The sequence below is a fragment of the Salarias fasciatus genome, chromosome 18 (assembly GCF_902148845.1).
Source record: "Salarias fasciatus chromosome 18, fSalaFa1.1, whole genome shotgun sequence".
NCBI lineage: Eukaryota > Metazoa > Chordata > Actinopteri > Blenniiformes > Blenniidae > Salarias > Salarias fasciatus.
In genome coordinates, this window is record NC_043762.1 from 4,098,448 (window position 1) to 4,118,779 (window position 20,332).

Below are 20,332 nucleotides of genomic sequence, written 5' to 3' on the forward strand. Positions count from 1 at the left end.
AAAACGGCATACATAATGAAATAAAGACATTTGAATGAAATAGTAAAAGAAGTGGCACTGCATGCGTTATGTACACAGATCAAGGTTTGCATTGACCTGCTGAGGGCCGGTCAGGGGAACCGAGGAGCCGCGTCCCCTTTCAGTCTGCAAAACAAGTCAGTAAATCAGGAAAGTTGGGAGCTTTTTTTTTTTTTGTTTCAACCGTTAACGTGAAGAACATCTTCACAGTGGCACTTTCAAAGACCAGGATTCTTAAACGAGAACGCCACTGCGAAGGATTTCATTTAAAAGAAAACAAAGTTCAACTGATCCTCACACAGATTTACAGAGCTCTCCCTATCTATCTATCTATCTATCTATCTATCTATCTATCTATCTATCAGTCTACCTATCCATCTATCAAACATATTTTCCAGTATCTTCTGTGATGAAATCTACAGATTTGGGCTCCAGTTCCTTTTGTTTGAAAAAGGTTGTTGCAATGCTGCGTTATGCTGAAGAAGACACTGTATTTACACAATCTGTGAGCTGTTTCACTTCACACACACACACACACACACACACACACACACACACACACACACACACACACACACGCACACAGATGAGCATTTGTACAGGGCGGCAGCAGGTTGCTGGATGTAGTTGGATGCTGGATGTTCTTGGATATTGGATGTTGTTGGTTGTTGAATGTTGAATGTAGTTGGATGTTGTAGGTTGTTGGTTGTTGAATATTGGATACTGTTTGATGCTGTTGGATGTTGGATGTAGTTGGATGTTGCATGAAGTTGTGTGCTGTCGGATGCAGTTGGATGTAGTTGCATGTTGGATGCAATTGGATGTAGTTGGATGCAATTAGATGTAGTTGGATGCAGTAGGAAAGTTGGATGTTGCTGGATGCTGTTGAATGAAGTTGGATGTGGTTCAATGTAGTTGGATGCAGTTGAATGTTGTTGGATATAGTTGGATGCATTTGGATGTACTTAGATGTTGTTATTAATGGTTGGATACAGTTGGATGCAGTTAGATGTTGGTGGTTGGATGCTGTTGGATGTGGTTAGATGCAGTTGGATGCAGTTAGATGTTGTTGAATGTTGTTAGATGTTGTTGGATGCTGCTGGGTGTTGCTGGATGTTGTTTAATGTTGGATGTGGTTAGTTGCAGCTGTATGTTGTTGGATGCAGATGAATGTGGTTGGATGTGGTTGAATGATGCTGGATGTTGCTGGATGCTGCTGGATGCTGCTGGATGTTGTTGGATGCTGCTGGACATTTTTGGATGCTGTTGGATGTGGTTGGATGCTGTTGGATGTAGTTGGATGCTGCTGGATGCAGTTGGATGTGTTTGGATGCAGTTGGATGCTGCCGTATGTTGTTGGATGCGGTTGGATGCAGTTGGATGCCGCCGTATGTTGTTGGATGCGGTTGGATGCAGTTGGATGTGGTTGGATGTTGTTGGATGTTTTTGGATGCTGCTGGATGTGGTTGGATGCAGGTGGATGTGGTTGAATGCGGTTGGATGTGGTTAGATGCGGTTGGATGCTGCTGTATGTTGTTGGATGTAGTTGGATGTGGTTGGATGCAGTTGGATACAGCTGGATGTGGTTGGATGTTGTTGGATGCGGTTGGATGCTGCTGGATGTGGTTGGATGCAGTTGGATGCGGTTGGATGCTGCTGGACGTTGTTGGATGCTGCTGGATGTGGTTGGATGCTGCTGGATGTGGTTGGATGCAGTTGGATGCGGTTGGATGCAGTTGGATGTGGTTGGATGTTGTTGGATGTGGTTAGATGCGGTTGGATGCTGCTGTATGTTGTTGGATGCAGTTGGATGTGGTTGGATGCAGTTGGATACAGCTGGATGTGGTTGGATGCAGTTGGATGTGGTTAGATGCGGTTGGATGCTGCTGTATGTTGTTGGATGCAGTTGGATGTGGTTGGATGCAGTTGGATACAGCTGGATGTGGTTGGATGTTGTTGGATGCGGTTGGATGCTGCTGGATGTGGTTGGATGCAGTTGGATGCGGTTGGATGCTGCTGAACGTTGTTGGATGCTGCTGGATGTGGTTGGATGCTGCTGGATGTGGTTGGATGCAGTTGGATGCGGTTGGATGCAGTTGGATGTGGTTGGATGTTGTTGGATGTGGTTGGATGCGGTTGGATGCAGTTGGATGTGGTTGGATGAAGTTGGATGTGGTTGGATGCGGTTGGATGTTGTTGGATGCGGTTGGATGCTGGCGCTGGGCTGCACTCAGCTGCAGGCACTCACTCTGGACGGCACTGTGCTGCTGTGCTGCTTTGAAGCTGTGCTGCTGTGAAGCTGTGCTGCTGTGAAGCTGTGCGGCCGGCAGCAGCGGCGGGATGCGGCAGCAGTTGAGCGTCTCACCAGCAGTGTGGAGCGTCTGGCAGCAGCTCAGTCACTCATTCATAACCTCTGCCACCAGCTGCAGCACTGCAGGTGTGAAACAACTGCGAGACTTCCATGGATGTGCAGTAAATGCTCTGAGAGGTTTCTAAAGGCCAGACTACGGAGGATGGGAGTGGTGCGGGGTCACGGGGTCAGGGGGTCACGGGGTCAGGTGGGCCTGCTGACTCAGTCTGAGGCGAGGAACAGCACCTTGGAGTGGAGCGCCGGCCTCACACGCTCAGGTCGGCAGGCTGCTGTTGGCGCTCTCCGCCAGCGGGCTGGACATGCGGATCTGGGAGCTGCTCTTGCTCAGGATGGACAGCTGAGTGCCGCCGTTCACCCCGCTGCTGGCCAGCGACGGATGCCTCTGCTGCTTCAGGTCCACCGCAAAGTACCGGTTCACCGTCCAGCTGCGCCATTTCCTCTTGATCTCCGACTGCACCTTCAGGGAGAAACTTCACAAGGTCATTTTTAATGTACTTTAAGCTGCGCTAGTTCCTCCAAAAGGTAACGTGTAGTTCACACATGGACAATGGACCACTGTTGCAAACGGCCATCACGGGAAAACATCAGGCTATGAACGCTCATACAAATAAATCCGCACACGCATGCAAACAGGACCGGTCTGTCTCCTCCAGCTGGCATCACGGCTCATTCAGGCTCCAGCAGGGCTGCACGATAGCAGTCAGTGCTCGATGAAGAGCCATCAAGTGCTCTTTCTCTTTTTGGATCCAGTTTTCCCCAAACACAACTATTTCCTTTCTTTGTTTCATCAAGTTTGTGTTTGCCTCGTTGATATGGGAACAAAGTTCACCACAGTTATTTGTTTTAATCCATTTTTTTGGAGGTGAACTGAGCTGACGCTGATTGACAAGGCAGAACAAGCCAACAGAAATGTGCTTGATGTTGATTCATCTGACAGGGTAAAGGAAAACAACCATCAGCTCCTCTTTATAACTGCCTGAGTACAGGGAGTCTCCACTCAGTTTCCTCTACTGCAGGTTCAAATCTGTTCGATGCAGGGGGATTAAAGTCTTTACCCATTTGGTCATTCAGGCATTTAACTCATTAGATTGTGAAAACTAACATTTTGAAGTATGATATTGTTTTTAATGATCAATTCCACGGTTTTAGAGGGACTAAGAGATGTTTCATTTCCTTCCCAAAGTCTGAGAAAAAAAAGAATAAAACAGACTTCACGTGTCAGAGAGGACACAGACTTACCTCTCCGTTCAGGAAGCAGTAGAGGACAGCGACCACAAAACCCTGTGGGGGGGGGAATGTCCGACAGAGTCAATCATTCAGTTCCACAAAGAATACAAACTGATCACAGCCACAGTCCTAAAACAACACATGAAGTGTTATTTCTCTCAGACTGAGTTCTGAGTCCGGGAAAATACATGGCTTAACATTCTATCTATTCATGTTTTAACATCAACTTTAAAACCAACTTTGTTTGATAATAAAATCCAGGCTTGTGATAAACAGTCTGTATGTAAAGAGTCTGGATCCAGCTGAAAGGCCCTGGTCTGGGTTTTCCTCCAGGCCTCCAGCGGAGAGCAGCTGGGTCTTACCTGGAAGGAGCCCAGCCCCAGCTCGAACACCAGCCGCTCCCTCTTGCTGACGTCCTCAGGCGAGAAGGCGAACACCGTGTAGTGAATCCCGAACAGAGGGATGAGCAGCAGGGTGGAGCGGGCCAGGCGCCTGGACACACACACACACACACACACACACACACACAGCGTCTTCGTCACTTTCCAGCACTCTCAGCAGCTGCAGCTCATCACAGCATCGCAACTCTGACTTCAAAAACAATGTGGGGCAAATTTTCAGATTTCTTTTTCAAGGGATCAGGCTGCTGAATCCAGTCCGTTTTCTTATTGTGGATCGTGAAATGCTGTTAGCACAAAGCCGATGCATCAACCTGGACACTGGTTTAGTTTGAATCCAGTCAGGAACGTAAAATAATCTGCAATTCATGAGCCAGGAGAATACAGCTCAGTTCGTCAAAAGGTGAATAATCCACTGAATGGCCTCGTAGGAACGAAGTGTGTCTGGGACACTTCATAACACACACACAAACACACACACATACACACAGTGAGCAAGTGTATGGTTTTGTTGAGAGAATTTCCTCCAGATGTTCCCAGGTCGAGCAACTACACTTGACGGTTGAACCTGTGAATGAGCACCGAGTGAGAAGCTCCAAATAAACTTTACCTACAAACACAGATTTCCCTGTCTGGGAGCGCCGATCATTAATATATAAAAACAAACAAACAAAAAAAAACCTCCAAACACAAACACACACATGCACATAGGGAGTACACAACACAAACACAAACACACACAAACACACACACTGACACACCGACACACACACACACACACACACACACACACACACACACACACACTTACAGTGTGATGGTGGATAACTCTGACATCCTGCACGAATGCTGAACAGCCTGAGTGGGCTCACTGAAGCATTTCTGAGCACAGCTGCTACACGGCACAAAGACAACACACAACACAACAGAGACAACGCCTTTAGGGACACAGACACACAGCGTCACACACATCTTCACCCTCGCTCACACACTCGGTCTGAGATGACCTGCTGGAAGGAGGAAGGTTTAAAGCTCCATGAGGGCGAATGCAGCCCCAGTGACCGTACTCAGTGGAGCACGAGTCAAGGTTTATCTATCGAAACTCTTTTCTTGTCAAGATTTTAAACTTTACATGACTGCAAAACAAAAAAAATCTGAAGCACATAGTATCCAGAGTATGTGTATATGTTTTGAAGGGAACAGCTGACATAAAAAATCTTTTTTGAACCTTCTTGAGCAGGATGTAAAGAAAAGCATCAGCAGACTGAACCTTCCTGAGCGGACAGTGAACCAGCTGACAGTCACTTACAGATAGATGCTGGATTCGTTCCCTCCGATATCGGGAGACTGCAGCTTCTGCACCAGGATGATGATGATCCCGATGAAGAGGACGAAGTTTATCTGCACGCAACAGAGTCGTGGCAGTGACAGTGAATATCCTCACACACATCTAGCTATCCTTTAACAATTAGAACCAAGTCTGTGATTCAGTCCACACCGAGCGGCTGGCGTTCGTACCATGATGGAGGCCACCACTGGTCCTTTGATCACCCACCAGAGGGCAGTGTGCTCATTAGTGTCCCAGCATCTGCGGGAGGACAACAGTTCTAATACTCACTCACAGGAAGCACTGGAACACATGAGAGAGATTTACAGCTCAAAACTACACTAATGCAGAAGTTACACTCCTGTTACATGTTCCAGAGAAAAGAAGAAATCCTCAAATAACATTTATTAAATGACCGAGTTGCTGAAATGCAGTCAGTGTTTTATATCTGTTCCAAAATAATATACAGTGTGTGTGCGCTATAAAGGTACAATAAGAAAGAAGTTTATTGCAAAAACCAATAAAAATCATTCCCATGTGTCACCTCTCATTGATAAACATTACGTTGAAACAATCAAGTTGTACGTTAAGTAATTACTTATTGCACCTTTAAATCCCTAAAATTATGTTACAATGTATTTATTTAAACACCAACAGCCTCACATCCATTTTTAATTGAACATATTTAAAAAGTTGGGCTATATATTTAAAAAGTTTGGGTTATATTGAAAGAGTTGGGGCACATATTGAAAGAGCCAGGGCATGTATTCAAAGATTTGGGGTATGTATTTAAAGAGCCAGGATATATATTTAAAGAGGGTATTTAAAGGCTATACGTACCCAGTGTCATGGAAATGGAGCCGGAGAACGGCCCAGACAGTCACACAAATAGTGGGAGTTCCTGTTAAAATGAATGAGGAACAGCCGTCATTTCAGAAATCGCGCTTCGTTTAACCACAAAGACAAGCTGATTCTAGACGGCAGCTCACTGCTTTTACTCCTCCTTTTGGAAGGCCCCTATTTAAACTTTCACAGAGAGTCTCTTCATTAAATCCACCTTAGACGCACAGCGACTCACCCCACCCCACGATGGTGTACCAGTAGAAGTAACGTCTCTCTGGAAAGAACGTCTCCACCAGCAGCGTGAAGAGGTACAGGCCTTCGATGAAGAGCCAGAAGTAGTTGGACATGACGCAGTAATGAAAGAAGACCATCACTGCTTTACACGCCACCTGCAGGTCAGAGGAGAGCAGCGTTCACATCTGGAGCACAGCTGTGGGCCGGCCTCACGGTCAGGGTGTGTGTTCAGGTGTGTTTGGTGTTGATGACTGCTGGTCAGTTACACCCTGAGCAGAAACAGAGACCAGATACTGAGACCAGCTGAAACAGAGACCAGATAGTGGGTTCAGGTGCGTCGAGCGTCATCCCTCTCTGTAGAACAGGAGGATGAGGATGATGAAGGGCTCCATCGTCCAGTCCGCCTGGCAGCTCCATAACACAGGACGGAGCCGGAGGGGCAAAGTCGCTCATTTAACAGTAAAATCCAAGGGCAAACAAACTACTGACCAAAAATATCGTCACTCTGCAGAGATTCACAAAGATTTGCCAGTAAATACATTTACCCAATCAAATCTAGTCTTGCAATTCCTCTGTGTACCACACGGTGGTGCAGTCAGTCACCTGGCTGGTCTGGATGATCAGATATGAACAGACCCTCTGTGCATCCTGCTCTAATTACCTGAGAAGTTCAGCTCAGCGTGACGGGCGTACAGCGGCCGCCCGCCACCCTCATGTCAGGTGAGTGTAATCCAATGAGCGGAGTCCACACGGGGAGCAGCGGTGATCAGGTCCTCTGAGCCAGAGGGACAAACAGCTGTGATCAGCTGGGCCGCGGCGGCGAGGCGCCGGTCACCGCCCAAAAGGCCAACGTTCCCATTCAAATGTTAATGGGGCTGTACGGGGGGATTTCCATGGCCTTGCTGAGGACATTAGCATTTCTAATTAGGCTTATTTATCATGGCCGCCTCATGACGGGCGCAGAGATGAAGGCTAAGAGCCTGTTCTGCTTTTGTAATCGGGGCGCATTAGTCATCTAATGGCGTGTTTGCTTTCAGCAAAACTCTGCATGAGAGTGAAGTTTGTTTAAAAGTGAATATCAAACAGACGGGAGCAGCTTCCTGACATACCTGGAACTGAGCACGCCTCGTCAGCTGTTACACAACTTGTTTTTACATTCAGAAGATCCAGACACTGAAACCTGACTGTTTGCCCTCAGCGCCTCCTTCAGCGTGAAGCCCGAGGGTCAGTACGCACTCTGACCTGCTGATTGGCTGGCCTGCAGGGTCTGCCAGGACACTAAATCACTTTCCATTCAGAACAGAGACATTTTCACTTTCAATTATCTGCCTCAAATTGCAATGAATAAAACGGTTAAAACTGAGAAATGGGCCAATTTCCTCACTGTGAGTGTTATTTCTCAGTCAGACCTGCTTCATTCAGATCTGGTTTTACTCCAACGACTCTGTTCAGAGCCAAGAAGTCAGAAAATATGACAGTTGTTTCTCTAATATCAGCTATCAGTGTCTGTGCCAGGGAGTCCAATAATGTCACATTTTATCATCAATACACGCAGAAACCTGGCAGACGTTTTGAAGGATTCCCACTTTCCTCTTGCTGCGTCCCTCATTTTGGGCCAGGCTTTGCATATAAAAACAACAGCGTGCACAGACAGCGGAGGAGGATGAGAACTGAAACACACCGTGGACCACGCCTCACGGCAAAATGAAACACACTTTAAATTGAGACTGCCTTCATGAAAAGGGATATGGATCCATCCATCTCCTCAGGTTCATGAATATCTTCCACCCTGAAGAAACTCGGAGCTTCATTTGTAACCTGGCCTCATACCAATACAAAGACGGCTACTGAAATGTGTGGCGCAGTGGTCACTGACTGTGTGTGTGAAGCAGTGGTCGCTGTCCTCCTGGGCGTACAGCACGCCGTCCTTGATGAAGACGGAGATGGCTCTCAGGATGAAGGACACAAACAGATTCATGTGGATGAAGTTCCTGGTGCAGTGGAGCTTCCTGCAGAGACGGCGGAGAGCAGACATCACTGCCTGTTTATCAGCGGAGATAAGAACGCCTCCTTCCTCCTTCAAAACTCAGTTTAATCATCATATCGCCGTCCAGCTCCTCACTCAGGAGCCTGAAACAGCAGTCAGGAGGGAAACAGCAGGAAGCGAGCTGAACGCGGGACAGGGGCGTCCAGAGCCTCCGGGGTTAGAGACCCTGCTTCAGAGACTGTGGGAACCGTCTCAATGTCCTCAACAGCAACCGTCAGTGACTTCAACGACTTCTGAATGATTTCTAATTCAGCTGAACTAAGACTTCTGCATGAACTTTATGTTGATAACAGAAGAAAACGAAAACTCTCAACATTGTATTCGTTAACTTGATTTAAGCTAAATGCAGGAAGAAATATGCTTTTAGCGTGAGGAAGCAGGAGGAAGCAGGTGGGCTCAAACCGCAGCAGTCGATACAAGGACTGGAATTTGTTGGTGTGAAAAATCCTCTGTGGATGTTTTGAGCTCTGTTTCATCCTCACATCCATTAGCTACATTAAAGAACTTTCTCAGGTTATGCTTCAGTTTTTAAAGCATTTTCAAAATGTAACTGAATAATAATTGCCATATTACTGATTACTAAACTAACTGACTAAAAATTTACTGCTGGATTCTAGCTGTTATATTTTTTGTGTACTTTTTGATTCCTTTTTTTCTGTTAGACTGTCACATTAATGCACAGACAAATAACTTTTAAGATAATCAGTTAATTTGGCTTCACTGTTGTGCTTGTAGAACTTGTGAAGCGCCTCTCTGTGGTTCTTTCTCGGTCTCCGTTCCGCTCCTCGAACCTCCAACTCAACTTTCTGACTCTTTTCCCATTAAAGCTGAGATTTGTAAGAAGTGCCGCAGTGCATGTTTGAGAGCAGTTGATGTTTGTTGGTTTGAGAGAGAGCTGGTCCTGAACTCACCTGAATCTGCAGAGGATGACCATGGCCGTGGTCAGAGACACCAGCGAGGTGCTGTAGCCCACTGTGTACAGAGCTTTCACTGAGGCGTAGTACATGTCCTGACGGTCAGACACACACGGTCAGTCATCACCATACACTGTGTGTGTGTGTGTGTGTGTGTGTGTGTGTGTGTGTGTGTGTGTGTGTGTGTGTGTGTGTGTGTGAGCGGTGCATGAGGGAAGAAAGAGCTCGTACAGGCTTGGTGGTGTTGTCGTAGAAGAAGCAGACGTCCACGTAGTGGGGGAAGGGCTCCGACCAGCCGTACTCCGTACAGTTACGACTCACTTTACCCATCTCTGAAAGAGAAGAGCTGCTTCAGCAGAGCAGACCGGGCCGGGAGCAGCAGCTCAGCCGTCAGGAGACGACTTCACTCACCATCGTCTGGACCCATGAACTCATGAAAGAGGTCCGGGCAGTTCACCACCACCACCTCGCCCACGTCGGCCGCCTGCCAGCACGTCAGGTTGTCCCACATCCAGCCACAGGCTGAGGGACGGGGACACAGAGCAGGACGGGGTTAGAGGACAGTCCACTGCACATTGTCTTCGACACACAACTCATGTAGACCAGCTCGATGGTGTGGAATAACGGGCGGACGCTATTTCCTACGTTTGAATCGGGTTCATGAACACTGACGCAGGAAAACAGTGCAAATGTTTTACATGGAGAAGTCTGTCTCTGAGTGTTCGACCTGCGATGGGCTGGAGACCGGTCCAGGTGGACTGGAGACCGGTCCAGGTGGACTGGAGACCGGTCCAGGTGGACTGGAGACCGGTCCAGGTGGACCTGTCCCGCTTTAACACTCCTCTTCCTGTCCTGCTCCTGTCTAATCTAATGGTAACGGGTTGGTCTTGACCCGTGCCTTAAATCAGCTGTAAGTGAGACTAAAAACAATTATCTACCATCCAATTCATTCCTCATGTCTTCCTGACCTTGTTAGGCTTCTTAATGCATGAAAATATTGTTGTAATATTGTAGGCATGTGCCTCCGGGCCGGTATTCTCTGAATGTCAGGTAGTAGAGTCTGATGTTGTGGGACTAGGCTCTTATTGAGGGGTCTAGAACACGTCTTTTAAATTAACTTGTTTTATTATTTTAATTCAATATTAATAGCTATAGTAACACCGAATCAGTCTAATCAACTTAAACTACCCTTGTTCCCAGACTGATAAAGACTGGAAGTTTCTACAGACAGAATCCATGGTCCAGGCTGAATGGGATTTAAAAGTTTCAGTTCTTGCCTCCCGTTTCATTGGCTACGGTCACATTAAAGTATCAGAGTATTACGAAGGATTACATGGAAAACATGTTAATTCTCCTTTATTTAATTCCTCATCAGATCTGGGGGTTGTGAAGGGTTCTGACTGGACAGGAGGAAGAAGTGATGCAACTACATCTACGGGAAGCAGACAAACTTTTAACTTTTAAAAGTTTGTTTTAACTTTAAAAAGAGGATTCAAGACCTTCTTTTTTAGAAAGGCATACCAACGCTAATGTTGCTTTTACAGTATGCTGTAGTGTAATGTACTATTGTTGTTTTTAACCCTGTGCCCATTGTAGTACTTTGAGATTTGAATTCAAATGTAAAGTGCGCTATGAATAAAACTTAAACTCCACTTCCTGCATTTTCTTTCTTTCTTTCTTTTTCTTTCTCGATTAACTTTAAAAAAGGTCCACATATTGATGTTTTCAAAATAAATCCTTTCCGTTGTAGTCCAACGCTTTGGGCGGCCATCTTGGAATATGTGCGCCGTCGTGACAGGACAAGAGAACGAGCAGAGCGACTGGAATGAACTGAAAGTGGAATGAAGGTTTACACGATGAAGGAATTATTAAATCCAGCTCGAATAATAAACCAGTCACTTTATTCAGAATTAAGTTTAACTCGGAACAATCATTTTCATTCAGAATAAGGTCATTTAATGAAGTTTTATTTGGAATTGAAGGGAATTAAACCTCATGTAAACGTGGGCATTGTGATCTCTTTGTTTCCATCTCACACCCCTCACATAGCTTCAGCTGCCCCTCCCCCGCTGGCTTTACATCCTGGTTTCTGCACAGGAGGTTTTATAGAGCTGCAGAGGAGGCGAGTGTGTGTGTGTGTGCATGTGTGCGTGTGTGTGTGTGTGTGTGTTCATTCTGCTGGACTCTCTAATCTGTTTTGCTTGTGTCTGGCCAGCTGGACATGAGGCCAATAATGAGCTTTTAAAGGGCAGATCGGAGCTGACGGAGCCGGAGCGAGCTGCAGAGGCAGCCGGCCTCACAGAGCCCTCCGCCTGCACCACTGTCCCCCCACAGTGCACATTTTCACCCGTCCAGACGCTTTTTTTGTATTATTCTGATCCAAACAGAAGACTGAATCTGGCGTGCACCCTGGGAAGCACCGTCGGAACAGCCTGCTCTGAACCTGAGCCGCCAGTTGTTCCTGGACTCCTGTTCTCGTCATGGACGGAGGATAACAAACACCGTGTTCCAACAGAAGGAAGATCATCAGTGGATTTGGTTCCTTTCACCTGATGTTCTGACACTCGGGTGAAGAGAGCTGCAGAGCGCTGAGTTGGATCGGGTGACGGGGAAGACAACAGGCCAGACCCGGCAAGCCCGAGCTGCCGGAGGGCATGCTGGGAATCGGTGGTATGGGATGGTAGGAAAGGCCATGGAATACCAATATGGCGGTTAACTTTCTTTATTTTTTTATTTTAAAAGAACTAAATCCTCACAGCTTATCGTGAGGCTGATTTATCCTCACCCTGCCAGTGAAACCTGCTGCAGGAGCTGATTCAGAGGTGAAATAATGAGACGGACTCAATGTGAGTCAGCTGGATGAGGATCGCAGTAAATCATCATAAAACAGATTCACAGGGAGAGAAACTACAGCCACAGCAACCTGATTCCAAACCAAACACATCTTAGATTTTCACTGGATTTTTATCAAACAAGTTGCAAAAGCAGAAGCAGACCACTAACCACTCATTTACTGTTTGACTTCTGATATGCTTCTTCTCATTTTTGAATTTCCTCTTTTTTGTTTTTTGCCTTGTCTTAAGCCCCCGAGTCACACTTGTGCAGAAGAAGCACTTTTTATTTCCCCTCCAGCAATTTTCTGTCAGCAGAAAGTTTCTTTTGAAAGACCGTGAAGACGAATCCGCTCCAAGCTTTAACTCCTCTGGATCAACAAAACCACGGAAGACCGAGACTCACAGAGCAAAATGCTCTAAATTCACCGTTACAGCAGAGAAATATCAAGGTTGATCAGAGAAATTCCAGGTAATTATAAATAGTTAAAACATTTAAAGAAGCCAGTGGTGGAATGGCAAAAAGAAGATTTTATTTAACATTTACTGACTCTGATCTGACTCTCTGCTCACGTCTCGCAGCCTTCTCAGATCTGTAGTTTCTTACAAGATATATTGGAGAACTTTAACTGGAGTCATCCAGTGACACAACAATATGTTTTGTAATGTTCATTTAAAACTTATTCACCTTCAGTTATTCTCTAAAATGAAGGAAATCACAATCATTTCTCCTTCAATTCAATCATCTCTGATTTAAAGCGAACTCACACACACTGCAGTTTCCTTAACACTTCACTGAACCGGCTGTTAAACGCTGTTTCACAGAACTTGAGGGAATTTTACCCCCGAATCCTGAAAGTGACCGTACGCTGCAGAGAACAGGAGGTTTAAAACCATTTCAGAAATGTGAGTTTTCCTCCGTCAGCGGTGAGTCAGTGCAGTGGGTGGATGTGCGCAGCAGGAGACCTGCAGCAGTCACTAATGAGCAGCGCTGCTTCCAGGAAGCCACGCCGCCGCCGCCGCCGCTGCCGCTGCTGCTGCTGCTCCTGCTGCTGCTGCTCCTGCTGCTGGCTTCCTGTGTTTGGAAAAAGGCACAGAGGGACGTTCCACTCTCTGTCCAACCTCAACAATCCATGAATACCAAGTTTCAAAACAGGGCGGGCATCGGCCGACCCGTTCACCCAGTACACTCTGATCGGTCTGCAGATGAGCCATGAAATGCAGCCGCTTCGCGCCAGATTAGTCAGCAGCATGGAGACACACACACACACACAAACACACTCTTACTGAATTCATCCTCCTCGGGGCTGTGTGTGGCCATCTTCTCCATGCATTTCTCGTGTTCTCGCTTTATGATGCAGTGTTCCGACTCGGAGGCCACCTGCAGAAAAACACACAAAGCAGGCTGTGATGAGAAGCCGGGAAGGAGCCAGAGACTGTAGGAACATGTTTCATGGGAACATAAGCACAGAAACATCTGCAGAACATTAAACCGGTCAAACTAAACCACACTGATTATTATTCAAATTTATTCCACTGTCTGTTTTTACTGAAAAGAAAATAAACTCACATTGCAGTCTAATGTTTCTTTCTCTCTCTTTTGGGTTCAGGGACCACAGTCAGCTCAGTCCGGCACAACACAACAATCTGGACAAACCTGCATGTAAGATAGTTTTTAACTGTGTTTTGAAGAACAAAGACATCCGATCTCCTTCCAGCCACGTGGATCTTCCTCAAACTGACCTGAGTGAAAGAATTTTACTCCCCAGAAGTGGTTTCCTCATGGTGCAATGCAGCTTTTCTTCACCGGTCTCTCACATGGTTGATGTTTCTGATCCAGTCTGTCCTCAGTCCACCTCTTCACATTGACATCTTTTTGGTAAAGTTAGCAGAAACCTCCAGCGACGGTGGTAAAACGTAGTTCCACTAGTCTGGGGTTGGTCAACTTCAGTCACTATCTCTGTTATTGACGAATGTCCGAAACTACAGCATGTTTTCTCGCAATGCTGTTGATTTTTGTTTGCCGGTTTGACGGCACCGATCAACTGGTGAAACTAGAAGTTTGTCTCAATTTTCAATTTGTCTCAAGTCTGAATCCCTGCATCCTGCTCCTTGTCCAGAGGACACAGACACAGAGGACCACTCTCACATGGATGGACACTTCAAACTGGAGTACCGAGAGGGAACCTACAGCAGAACCCAGGACCTCCTGGCTGTGAGCCGACAGAGCTCTCCACTGCTCCACCGTACAGCCCTGCTGGTTGTCTCTCACTCTAAAAAGATGTGTGTGCCATCTTTCAGGCCTTGGCTGACTCATCAATCTGAATTCAGCGTCCTCGGACTGACGTCCTGGGATTCGCTCCCGCTCTCTTTCTGGCCGGACATGAAGAGAATTTGAAAACATGGTCTGAATCCTGAGACACATCATCAGAGCGTGCGGACCGCAGCGGTTCCTCCTCCTCTTCATTTCCACGTTGTCACGGACACGGTTTGATGGAGCGGAGCTGGCTTTGTTTGAAAGAAAGACGTCTTTCGTACGCGCAGCGAGCATCCATGTTGCTAAGCAGCAGGTAACCAGCCAGGAGTCGGTCGCTCCGGCTCCCAGAAAGGAGGAAATCATTGGCTGCAGATGACGAATATCAGTTTGGCATGACTGCAGATGGCCTGAAATAAAACAGGACCAGACGAGTGATTCATTCACTTACGTTTACATATTGATTGTTGCAATAATTAAATTTTCTTCTTTTGATTTTTCACTTTTTTTCAGCTCAAATAGCTTCAACCACTTTGCTGATCCGGAATCAGCTTGTGAGCGAGATTTTTCACATCTAGAGATTCTGGCCTGAAACACAAGCTCACCGGGAGCCGCGTCCTCAGGACTGAGGGGGGTGGGGACACACTGAGGGGTGAGGCAGGTGAAGGTTATGGATCAATGATCAGCGGATATCAGTTCAGGTTTCTCTTATATGATTTATGAGCAGTGGAGCTGTGATGTGAGAGAAAAGCTGCAGGTGAAGCTTTAAATCGACGACTGTTGGCTTAAATTCAGAGACTGAGAATGAGTTGGTGGCTGTTTTAAATACAAAGAGAAAAGAAAAAAACCCAAATCATTCACACAACTGCAGCAGATGGAGCTCTGAGCAGAATGAGAGGAGGATGAAAACACTAAAACTCTGAAGTATATTTCACATGGAGCTGTTGCAGTCCTGTTTTTACCGGAGTTTACTCGGAGTCAGCCTCCCTCCTGCTGTGGCTCGAACAAAATGTTCCTGACGTCACCGTGGAGCTCAGAGGAGGCGGCAGCCTGGCGACAGCCTCCGCCTGCAGGACAACTGCTACTGCTCCATCCATCCCTCCATCCATCATCCATCCCTCCATCCCTTCAGCCATCATCCACCCATCCCTCCATCCCGCCATCCATCCCTTCAGCCATCATCCACCCATCCATCATCCATCCCTCCATCCCTCCAGCCATCATCCACCCATCCATCCATCCATCCCTCCAGCCATCATCCATCATCCATCCATCCATCCCTCCAGCCATCATCCATCATCCATCCATCCATCCCTCCAGCCGTCATCCCTCCATCCCTCCAGCCATCATCCATCATCCATCCCTCCAGCCATCATCCACCCATCCATCATCCATCCATCCATCCCTCCAACCCTTCAACCATCATCCATCCATCCATCAATCCTTCCAACCCTCCAACCATCATCCATCCATCCATCAATCCTTCCAACCATCATCCATCCCTCCAGCCATCATCCACCCATCCATCATCCCTCCATCCATCCCTCCAACCATCATCCATCCATCCATCCATCATCCATCCATCCCTCCAACCATCATCCATCCATCCATCATCCATCCATCCCTCCAACCATCATCCATCCATCCATCATCCATCCATCCCTCCAACCATCATCCATCCATCCATCCATCCATCATCCATCCATCATCCATCCATCCATCCCTGAAAACCCTCCAACCATCATCCATCCATCCATCATCCATCCATCCTTCCAACCATCATCCATCCCTCCAGCCATCATCCACCCATCCATCATCCCTCCATCCCTCCAACCATCATCCATCCATCCATCATCCATCCATCCCTCCAACCATCATCCATCCATCCATCATCCATCCATCCTTCCAACCATCATCCATCCATCATCCATCCATCCCTCCATCCATCCATCCGTCCATCATCCACCCATCCCTCCATCTATCATCCACCCATCCATCATCCCTCCATCCCTCCAACCATCTTCCTCCATCCATCCATCATCCATCCATCCCTCCAACCATCATCCATCCTTCCAACCATCATCCATCCATCCACCCATCCATCATCAATCCATCCCTCCATCCATCATCCATCCATCCCTCCATCCATCCTTCCAACCATCATCCATCCATCCATCCATCCATCATCCACCCATCCCTCCAACCATCTTCCTCCATCCATCCATAATCCACCCATTCCTCCAACCATCATCCATCCATCCATCATCCACTCATCCCTCCAACCATCATCCACCATCCCTCCATCATCATCCACCCATCCCTCCATCCCTCATCCACCCATCTCTCATCCATCATCCACCCATCCTTCCAACCATCACCCATCCATCCATCCATCATCCATCCATCCTTCCAACCATCATCCATCCATCCATCATCTACCCATCCCTTCAACCATAATCCATCCATCCCTCCATCCCTCCATCATCCATTCATCCATCCCTCCAACCATCATGAATCCCTCATCCATAAATTGCTTCATCCATCATCCTTCAATCCATCTCTCCATCATCCTTCAATCCTCCCATCCATCATCCATCATAAATCCCTCATCCTTCAATCTATCTATTCATTCACCCATCCACATCCCTCCAATCATCTGTCCATCATCCACCCCTCATCCTTCAATCCAACCATTCATCCACTCATCCAACATCCTTCAATCCCTCCAACCATCAACCATCCATCCATCCAACCATCCGTCTGTCCATCATCCATCCATCATCCTTCAATCCATCGATTCATCAACCCATCTAGCCATCATCCTGCAATCCCTCCAACCATCAACCATCCACCCATCCATCCATCACCCACCCATCCCTCCAACCATCCATCTGTGCATCCCTCCATGTATCTATCCACAATCCATCCATTCATCTATCCATCCATCCATTCATCCATCCATCCATATAATCCCTCTATCAAGTTATTTCATTGTTTTCTTGAAGTTTTAACAGAGCCGCTAAATTAAATAAATAAATGAATGAAGACAAGTTTTGAAGGGGTGATACTTCCGTGATAGACTTTATGTTATTGGTTTTAAAAAATTGAAAGTTTTCTTTTCATTCACATTCATTTTGTTTAACGTTCACTCTAAAGAAATTTATTCCACAAGAGACTTGAACTCCACACTACAGACCAGCTCTGGTTTCATGTTTGGCTCTTTTTTTGCCCTCTTCCTGTTCTCCACCTGTGAAGTTATTCTGTGTAGCGCCATCTCATATTGACTAGTCACACCGACTCTCCCACATGACTCCTGTATCAGAGTTAGTCCAGTCGAGGACCTTTGTCTCCATGTCCACAACAGACAGGTAACTCCATCGGGATCTGTCCATCAGTGTCCCTCCGTCCTGACCCTCATCACCAATCCTCTTCCTCGGTTCAGTCAAAGCTGGTCGTCTCTGCATGAACACATCCATCAGTCATAGTTCATTCATTCATTCTTCATTAGTTCTCCAGTTGTAATAAAAGGACTTTAAAAAAAACATGCACACATGGTTCTCTGCACTAAATACATGTAGGAAGGAACAGTTAGTTTTCATCCTGTCATCAGAGTAAACAGCATCTCATGTTTTACTGATATGATGATCATTTTAAATCTGTTTTTGTGTGTGGTGAATTTCACACTGGAGTTTGATTTGAAGAAATTTCACAAATCTAATCGAAATTGAACAGATCTTTTCTAAAATTGTTCAACACCAGACTGGAAGTATTGAAAACAGATTCTGTGTCATTAGCCTGCAAAGAAAGTGTCTTTCTGTCGTCTTTGTTTATCTTCGTCTATCAGCTCAATTTAACTGGAATAGCAGAACGTCTTCTCCTCTCCGTCTGGTTCTGCAGGTTCTGGGAATGACTGCGCTGTACTTGGCTTTATATCAATAAAGATGAACTGAACTGAAAGTATGTCTGCTCTTGTCAAACATTACAGTGAAGCCAAACACACAGACATGGAACACAGAGCACAGATCTCGGATCTGAGAAGGTTATAATGAAGTCAAATTTGACAAACGATGCCACGTGTTCCCTCAGTGACCCCGGACCACGGTTTGAGAATCACCAAAGAGCCACAGCATAAAACAGGCGCCATGACGACACTGTGGGGAGCGGAGAGCAGATCAATAAAATCATTTTTCCAGCGTGTCCTGCTCTGAAACAGACGTCCAGACTTTCGCTCTCCCCAAGGCCATTTTCACCGAGCAGATAAGTCAGCGGCTCTCGCAGTGCACGGCGGCAGTGCATGTGATCAAACTCCCATTTGGAGAACAGACACTTCATCCGACACTCCGTCCATGACGGACATCTCAGGCCCGTCAGCCTCTGAAGGTCAGAGCGCCACGTCAGCGCTGGCTCCGCCTCCTCTGCAGTCAGCGGCAGCTGCTTCTTCCTCCGCCGCTTATCAACGTGGAGCAAATCAATGCCGAGCGGCAGATAAATGCTGCAATTGGACATTTCGAATAACAGAGCAGCGCTTTATTTTCACATCTGTGTGGCTTCCCTGAGGAAAGTGCTGCTCCGCTCAGTGTGATTCCTCCCACGCAGAGCGCTCCAGCGCCCCGCTCTGCTCCCTGGTTCCGATGAGACCACCGACTGAAGTGAGTCACGCCACACGGACCGCAGGATCACGGACATATGCTGCTGCAATCCTCTGCCGTTCCTCAGAAACATGACGAGAGACCCAGCTAGCCAGGGAATCACACTTCATTCAGGAAGGGCATGGACAGCCAGGGCTAACCACTACACCACCGTGCCGCCCCAACTCACTGGAGAGGTCCATGTAATCGAACATGCTGACGTGAACACTGAAGGGTCGATGTGTTGTTGTTGTTGTTGTTGTAAACGGCTGCATGTTAAAAATCCCACCAGGCGCTGGTGCTGCAGTTCACTACAGGAAGTGCTGGGTGCAGCATCGCTCTGTTTACGTCCCAAAAGGAAACAGAAGAAGAAGAATGTGGCCCAAACAGCAGAGTGTATCCAGTTCCCCTCCTGTTCAGTGAAACATGGAGGAAGAGGCTAAAAAACTCCCACCCACTTTACAAAGTCTGGGAACATTTCACTGAAACGAAACCGGCGAAACACACTAAATGTGAAACTCAAGTCTCATCCCATCGTAGCTCTACAGCCATGAACCAAACCCTGAAACCCCGATCAGGCACCACGGAGAAATAAAGCTTGACCTGACTAATCAACTGGTTGAAAGAATGACTAGTCAACATCAGTGGTGAAGCTGAGCTGCAGCTGCAGTCTGATGAGGCAGAACGTGGAAATGCTGGCGTTCATCAGGTCAGTGGGGGGACTGAGACTCACCAGAGGCAGCAGGAGCGCCACACACAGCAGGAAGCTCCTCATGGTGTCCAGCCTGGCGCTCAGATCCACACAGCTCACACAGGAAACCAGCTTCAGCTCAGCACCCGAAGACCTGGAGGGACACAGAGGAAACCAGCTTCAGCCCAGCTTCACTGACGCTCTCATGATCCTCCTCTGACGGCCTGTCAGGACAGGAGCTGCAGCTCTCCTCCACATTTAACCACAGATATCATGTTTCATTCATGTTAGTGTACAAAATACACAAAATCATTTCTAATACACTTTACAGAACGTAATGTTTGCAACAAATACAAAAACATATTTTCACTGATCATGTTTTAAGATCTAATTAAAAGTATAATTTTACTCGACGTAATGTGATCCTCTTCATCTCTATACTGAAGTCATGACTATTCAAACTGAGGCTCTCACCTTCTAATCCAGTTTCCTCACTAATAAGTTGATTGCGTTGCTTTAAACAGTACTTAAATTAATTTACTGCGGTAC

The 20,332-nt window shown here is 46.8% G+C and overlaps 1 protein-coding gene across 4 annotated transcripts; it reads right to left on the reverse strand.

Annotated features, from left to right (window-relative positions):
• Positions 1 to 2,569: 2,569 nt before the first annotated feature.
• On the reverse strand, positions 2,570 to 19,919 carry adcyap1r1a (adenylate cyclase activating polypeptide 1a (pituitary) receptor type I). 4 transcript variants are annotated; one of them, XM_030114503.1, is made up of 14 exons: positions 19,826 to 19,919; positions 13,498 to 13,591; positions 9,791 to 9,901; positions 9,611 to 9,711; positions 9,377 to 9,474; positions 8,295 to 8,427; positions 6,420 to 6,573; positions 6,182 to 6,242; positions 5,533 to 5,602; positions 5,324 to 5,415; positions 4,826 to 4,909; positions 3,979 to 4,108; positions 3,629 to 3,670; positions 2,570 to 2,846 (listed from the first exon to the last, which is right to left on the reverse strand). In XM_030114503.1, the coding sequence occupies exons 1-14, from the start codon at positions 19,865 to 19,867 to the stop codon at positions 2,643 to 2,645; spliced, it is 1,416 nt and encodes a 471-aa protein (XP_029970363.1). In that variant the 5' UTR covers positions 19,868 to 19,919; the 3' UTR covers positions 2,570 to 2,642. The 4 variants fall into 4 exon arrangements, with proteins under 4 accessions (XP_029970363.1, XP_029970362.1, XP_029970366.1 ...); XM_030114502.1 differs by having other exon boundaries at positions 2,570 to 2,859; XM_030114506.1 differs by lacking the exon at positions 4,826 to 4,909.
• Positions 19,920 to 20,332: the final 413 nt, after the last annotated feature.

Excerpts from the sequence above, each read along its gene's own strand:
- adcyap1r1a (XM_030114502.1), bottom strand. The coding sequence starts at position 19,867 with ATGAGGAGCTTCCTGCTGTGTGTGGCGCTCCTGCTGCCTCTG. Across the intron at positions 4,910-5,323 it reads AACGAATCCAGCATCTATCT|CAGCTGTGCTCAGAAATGCT; the intron begins GTAAGTGACTGT and ends TGTGCCGTGTAG. Across the intron at positions 4,109-4,825 it reads GAGTTATCCACCATCACACT|GCGCCTGGCCCGCTCCACCC; the intron begins GTAAGTGTGTGT and ends GTGTGTGTCCAG.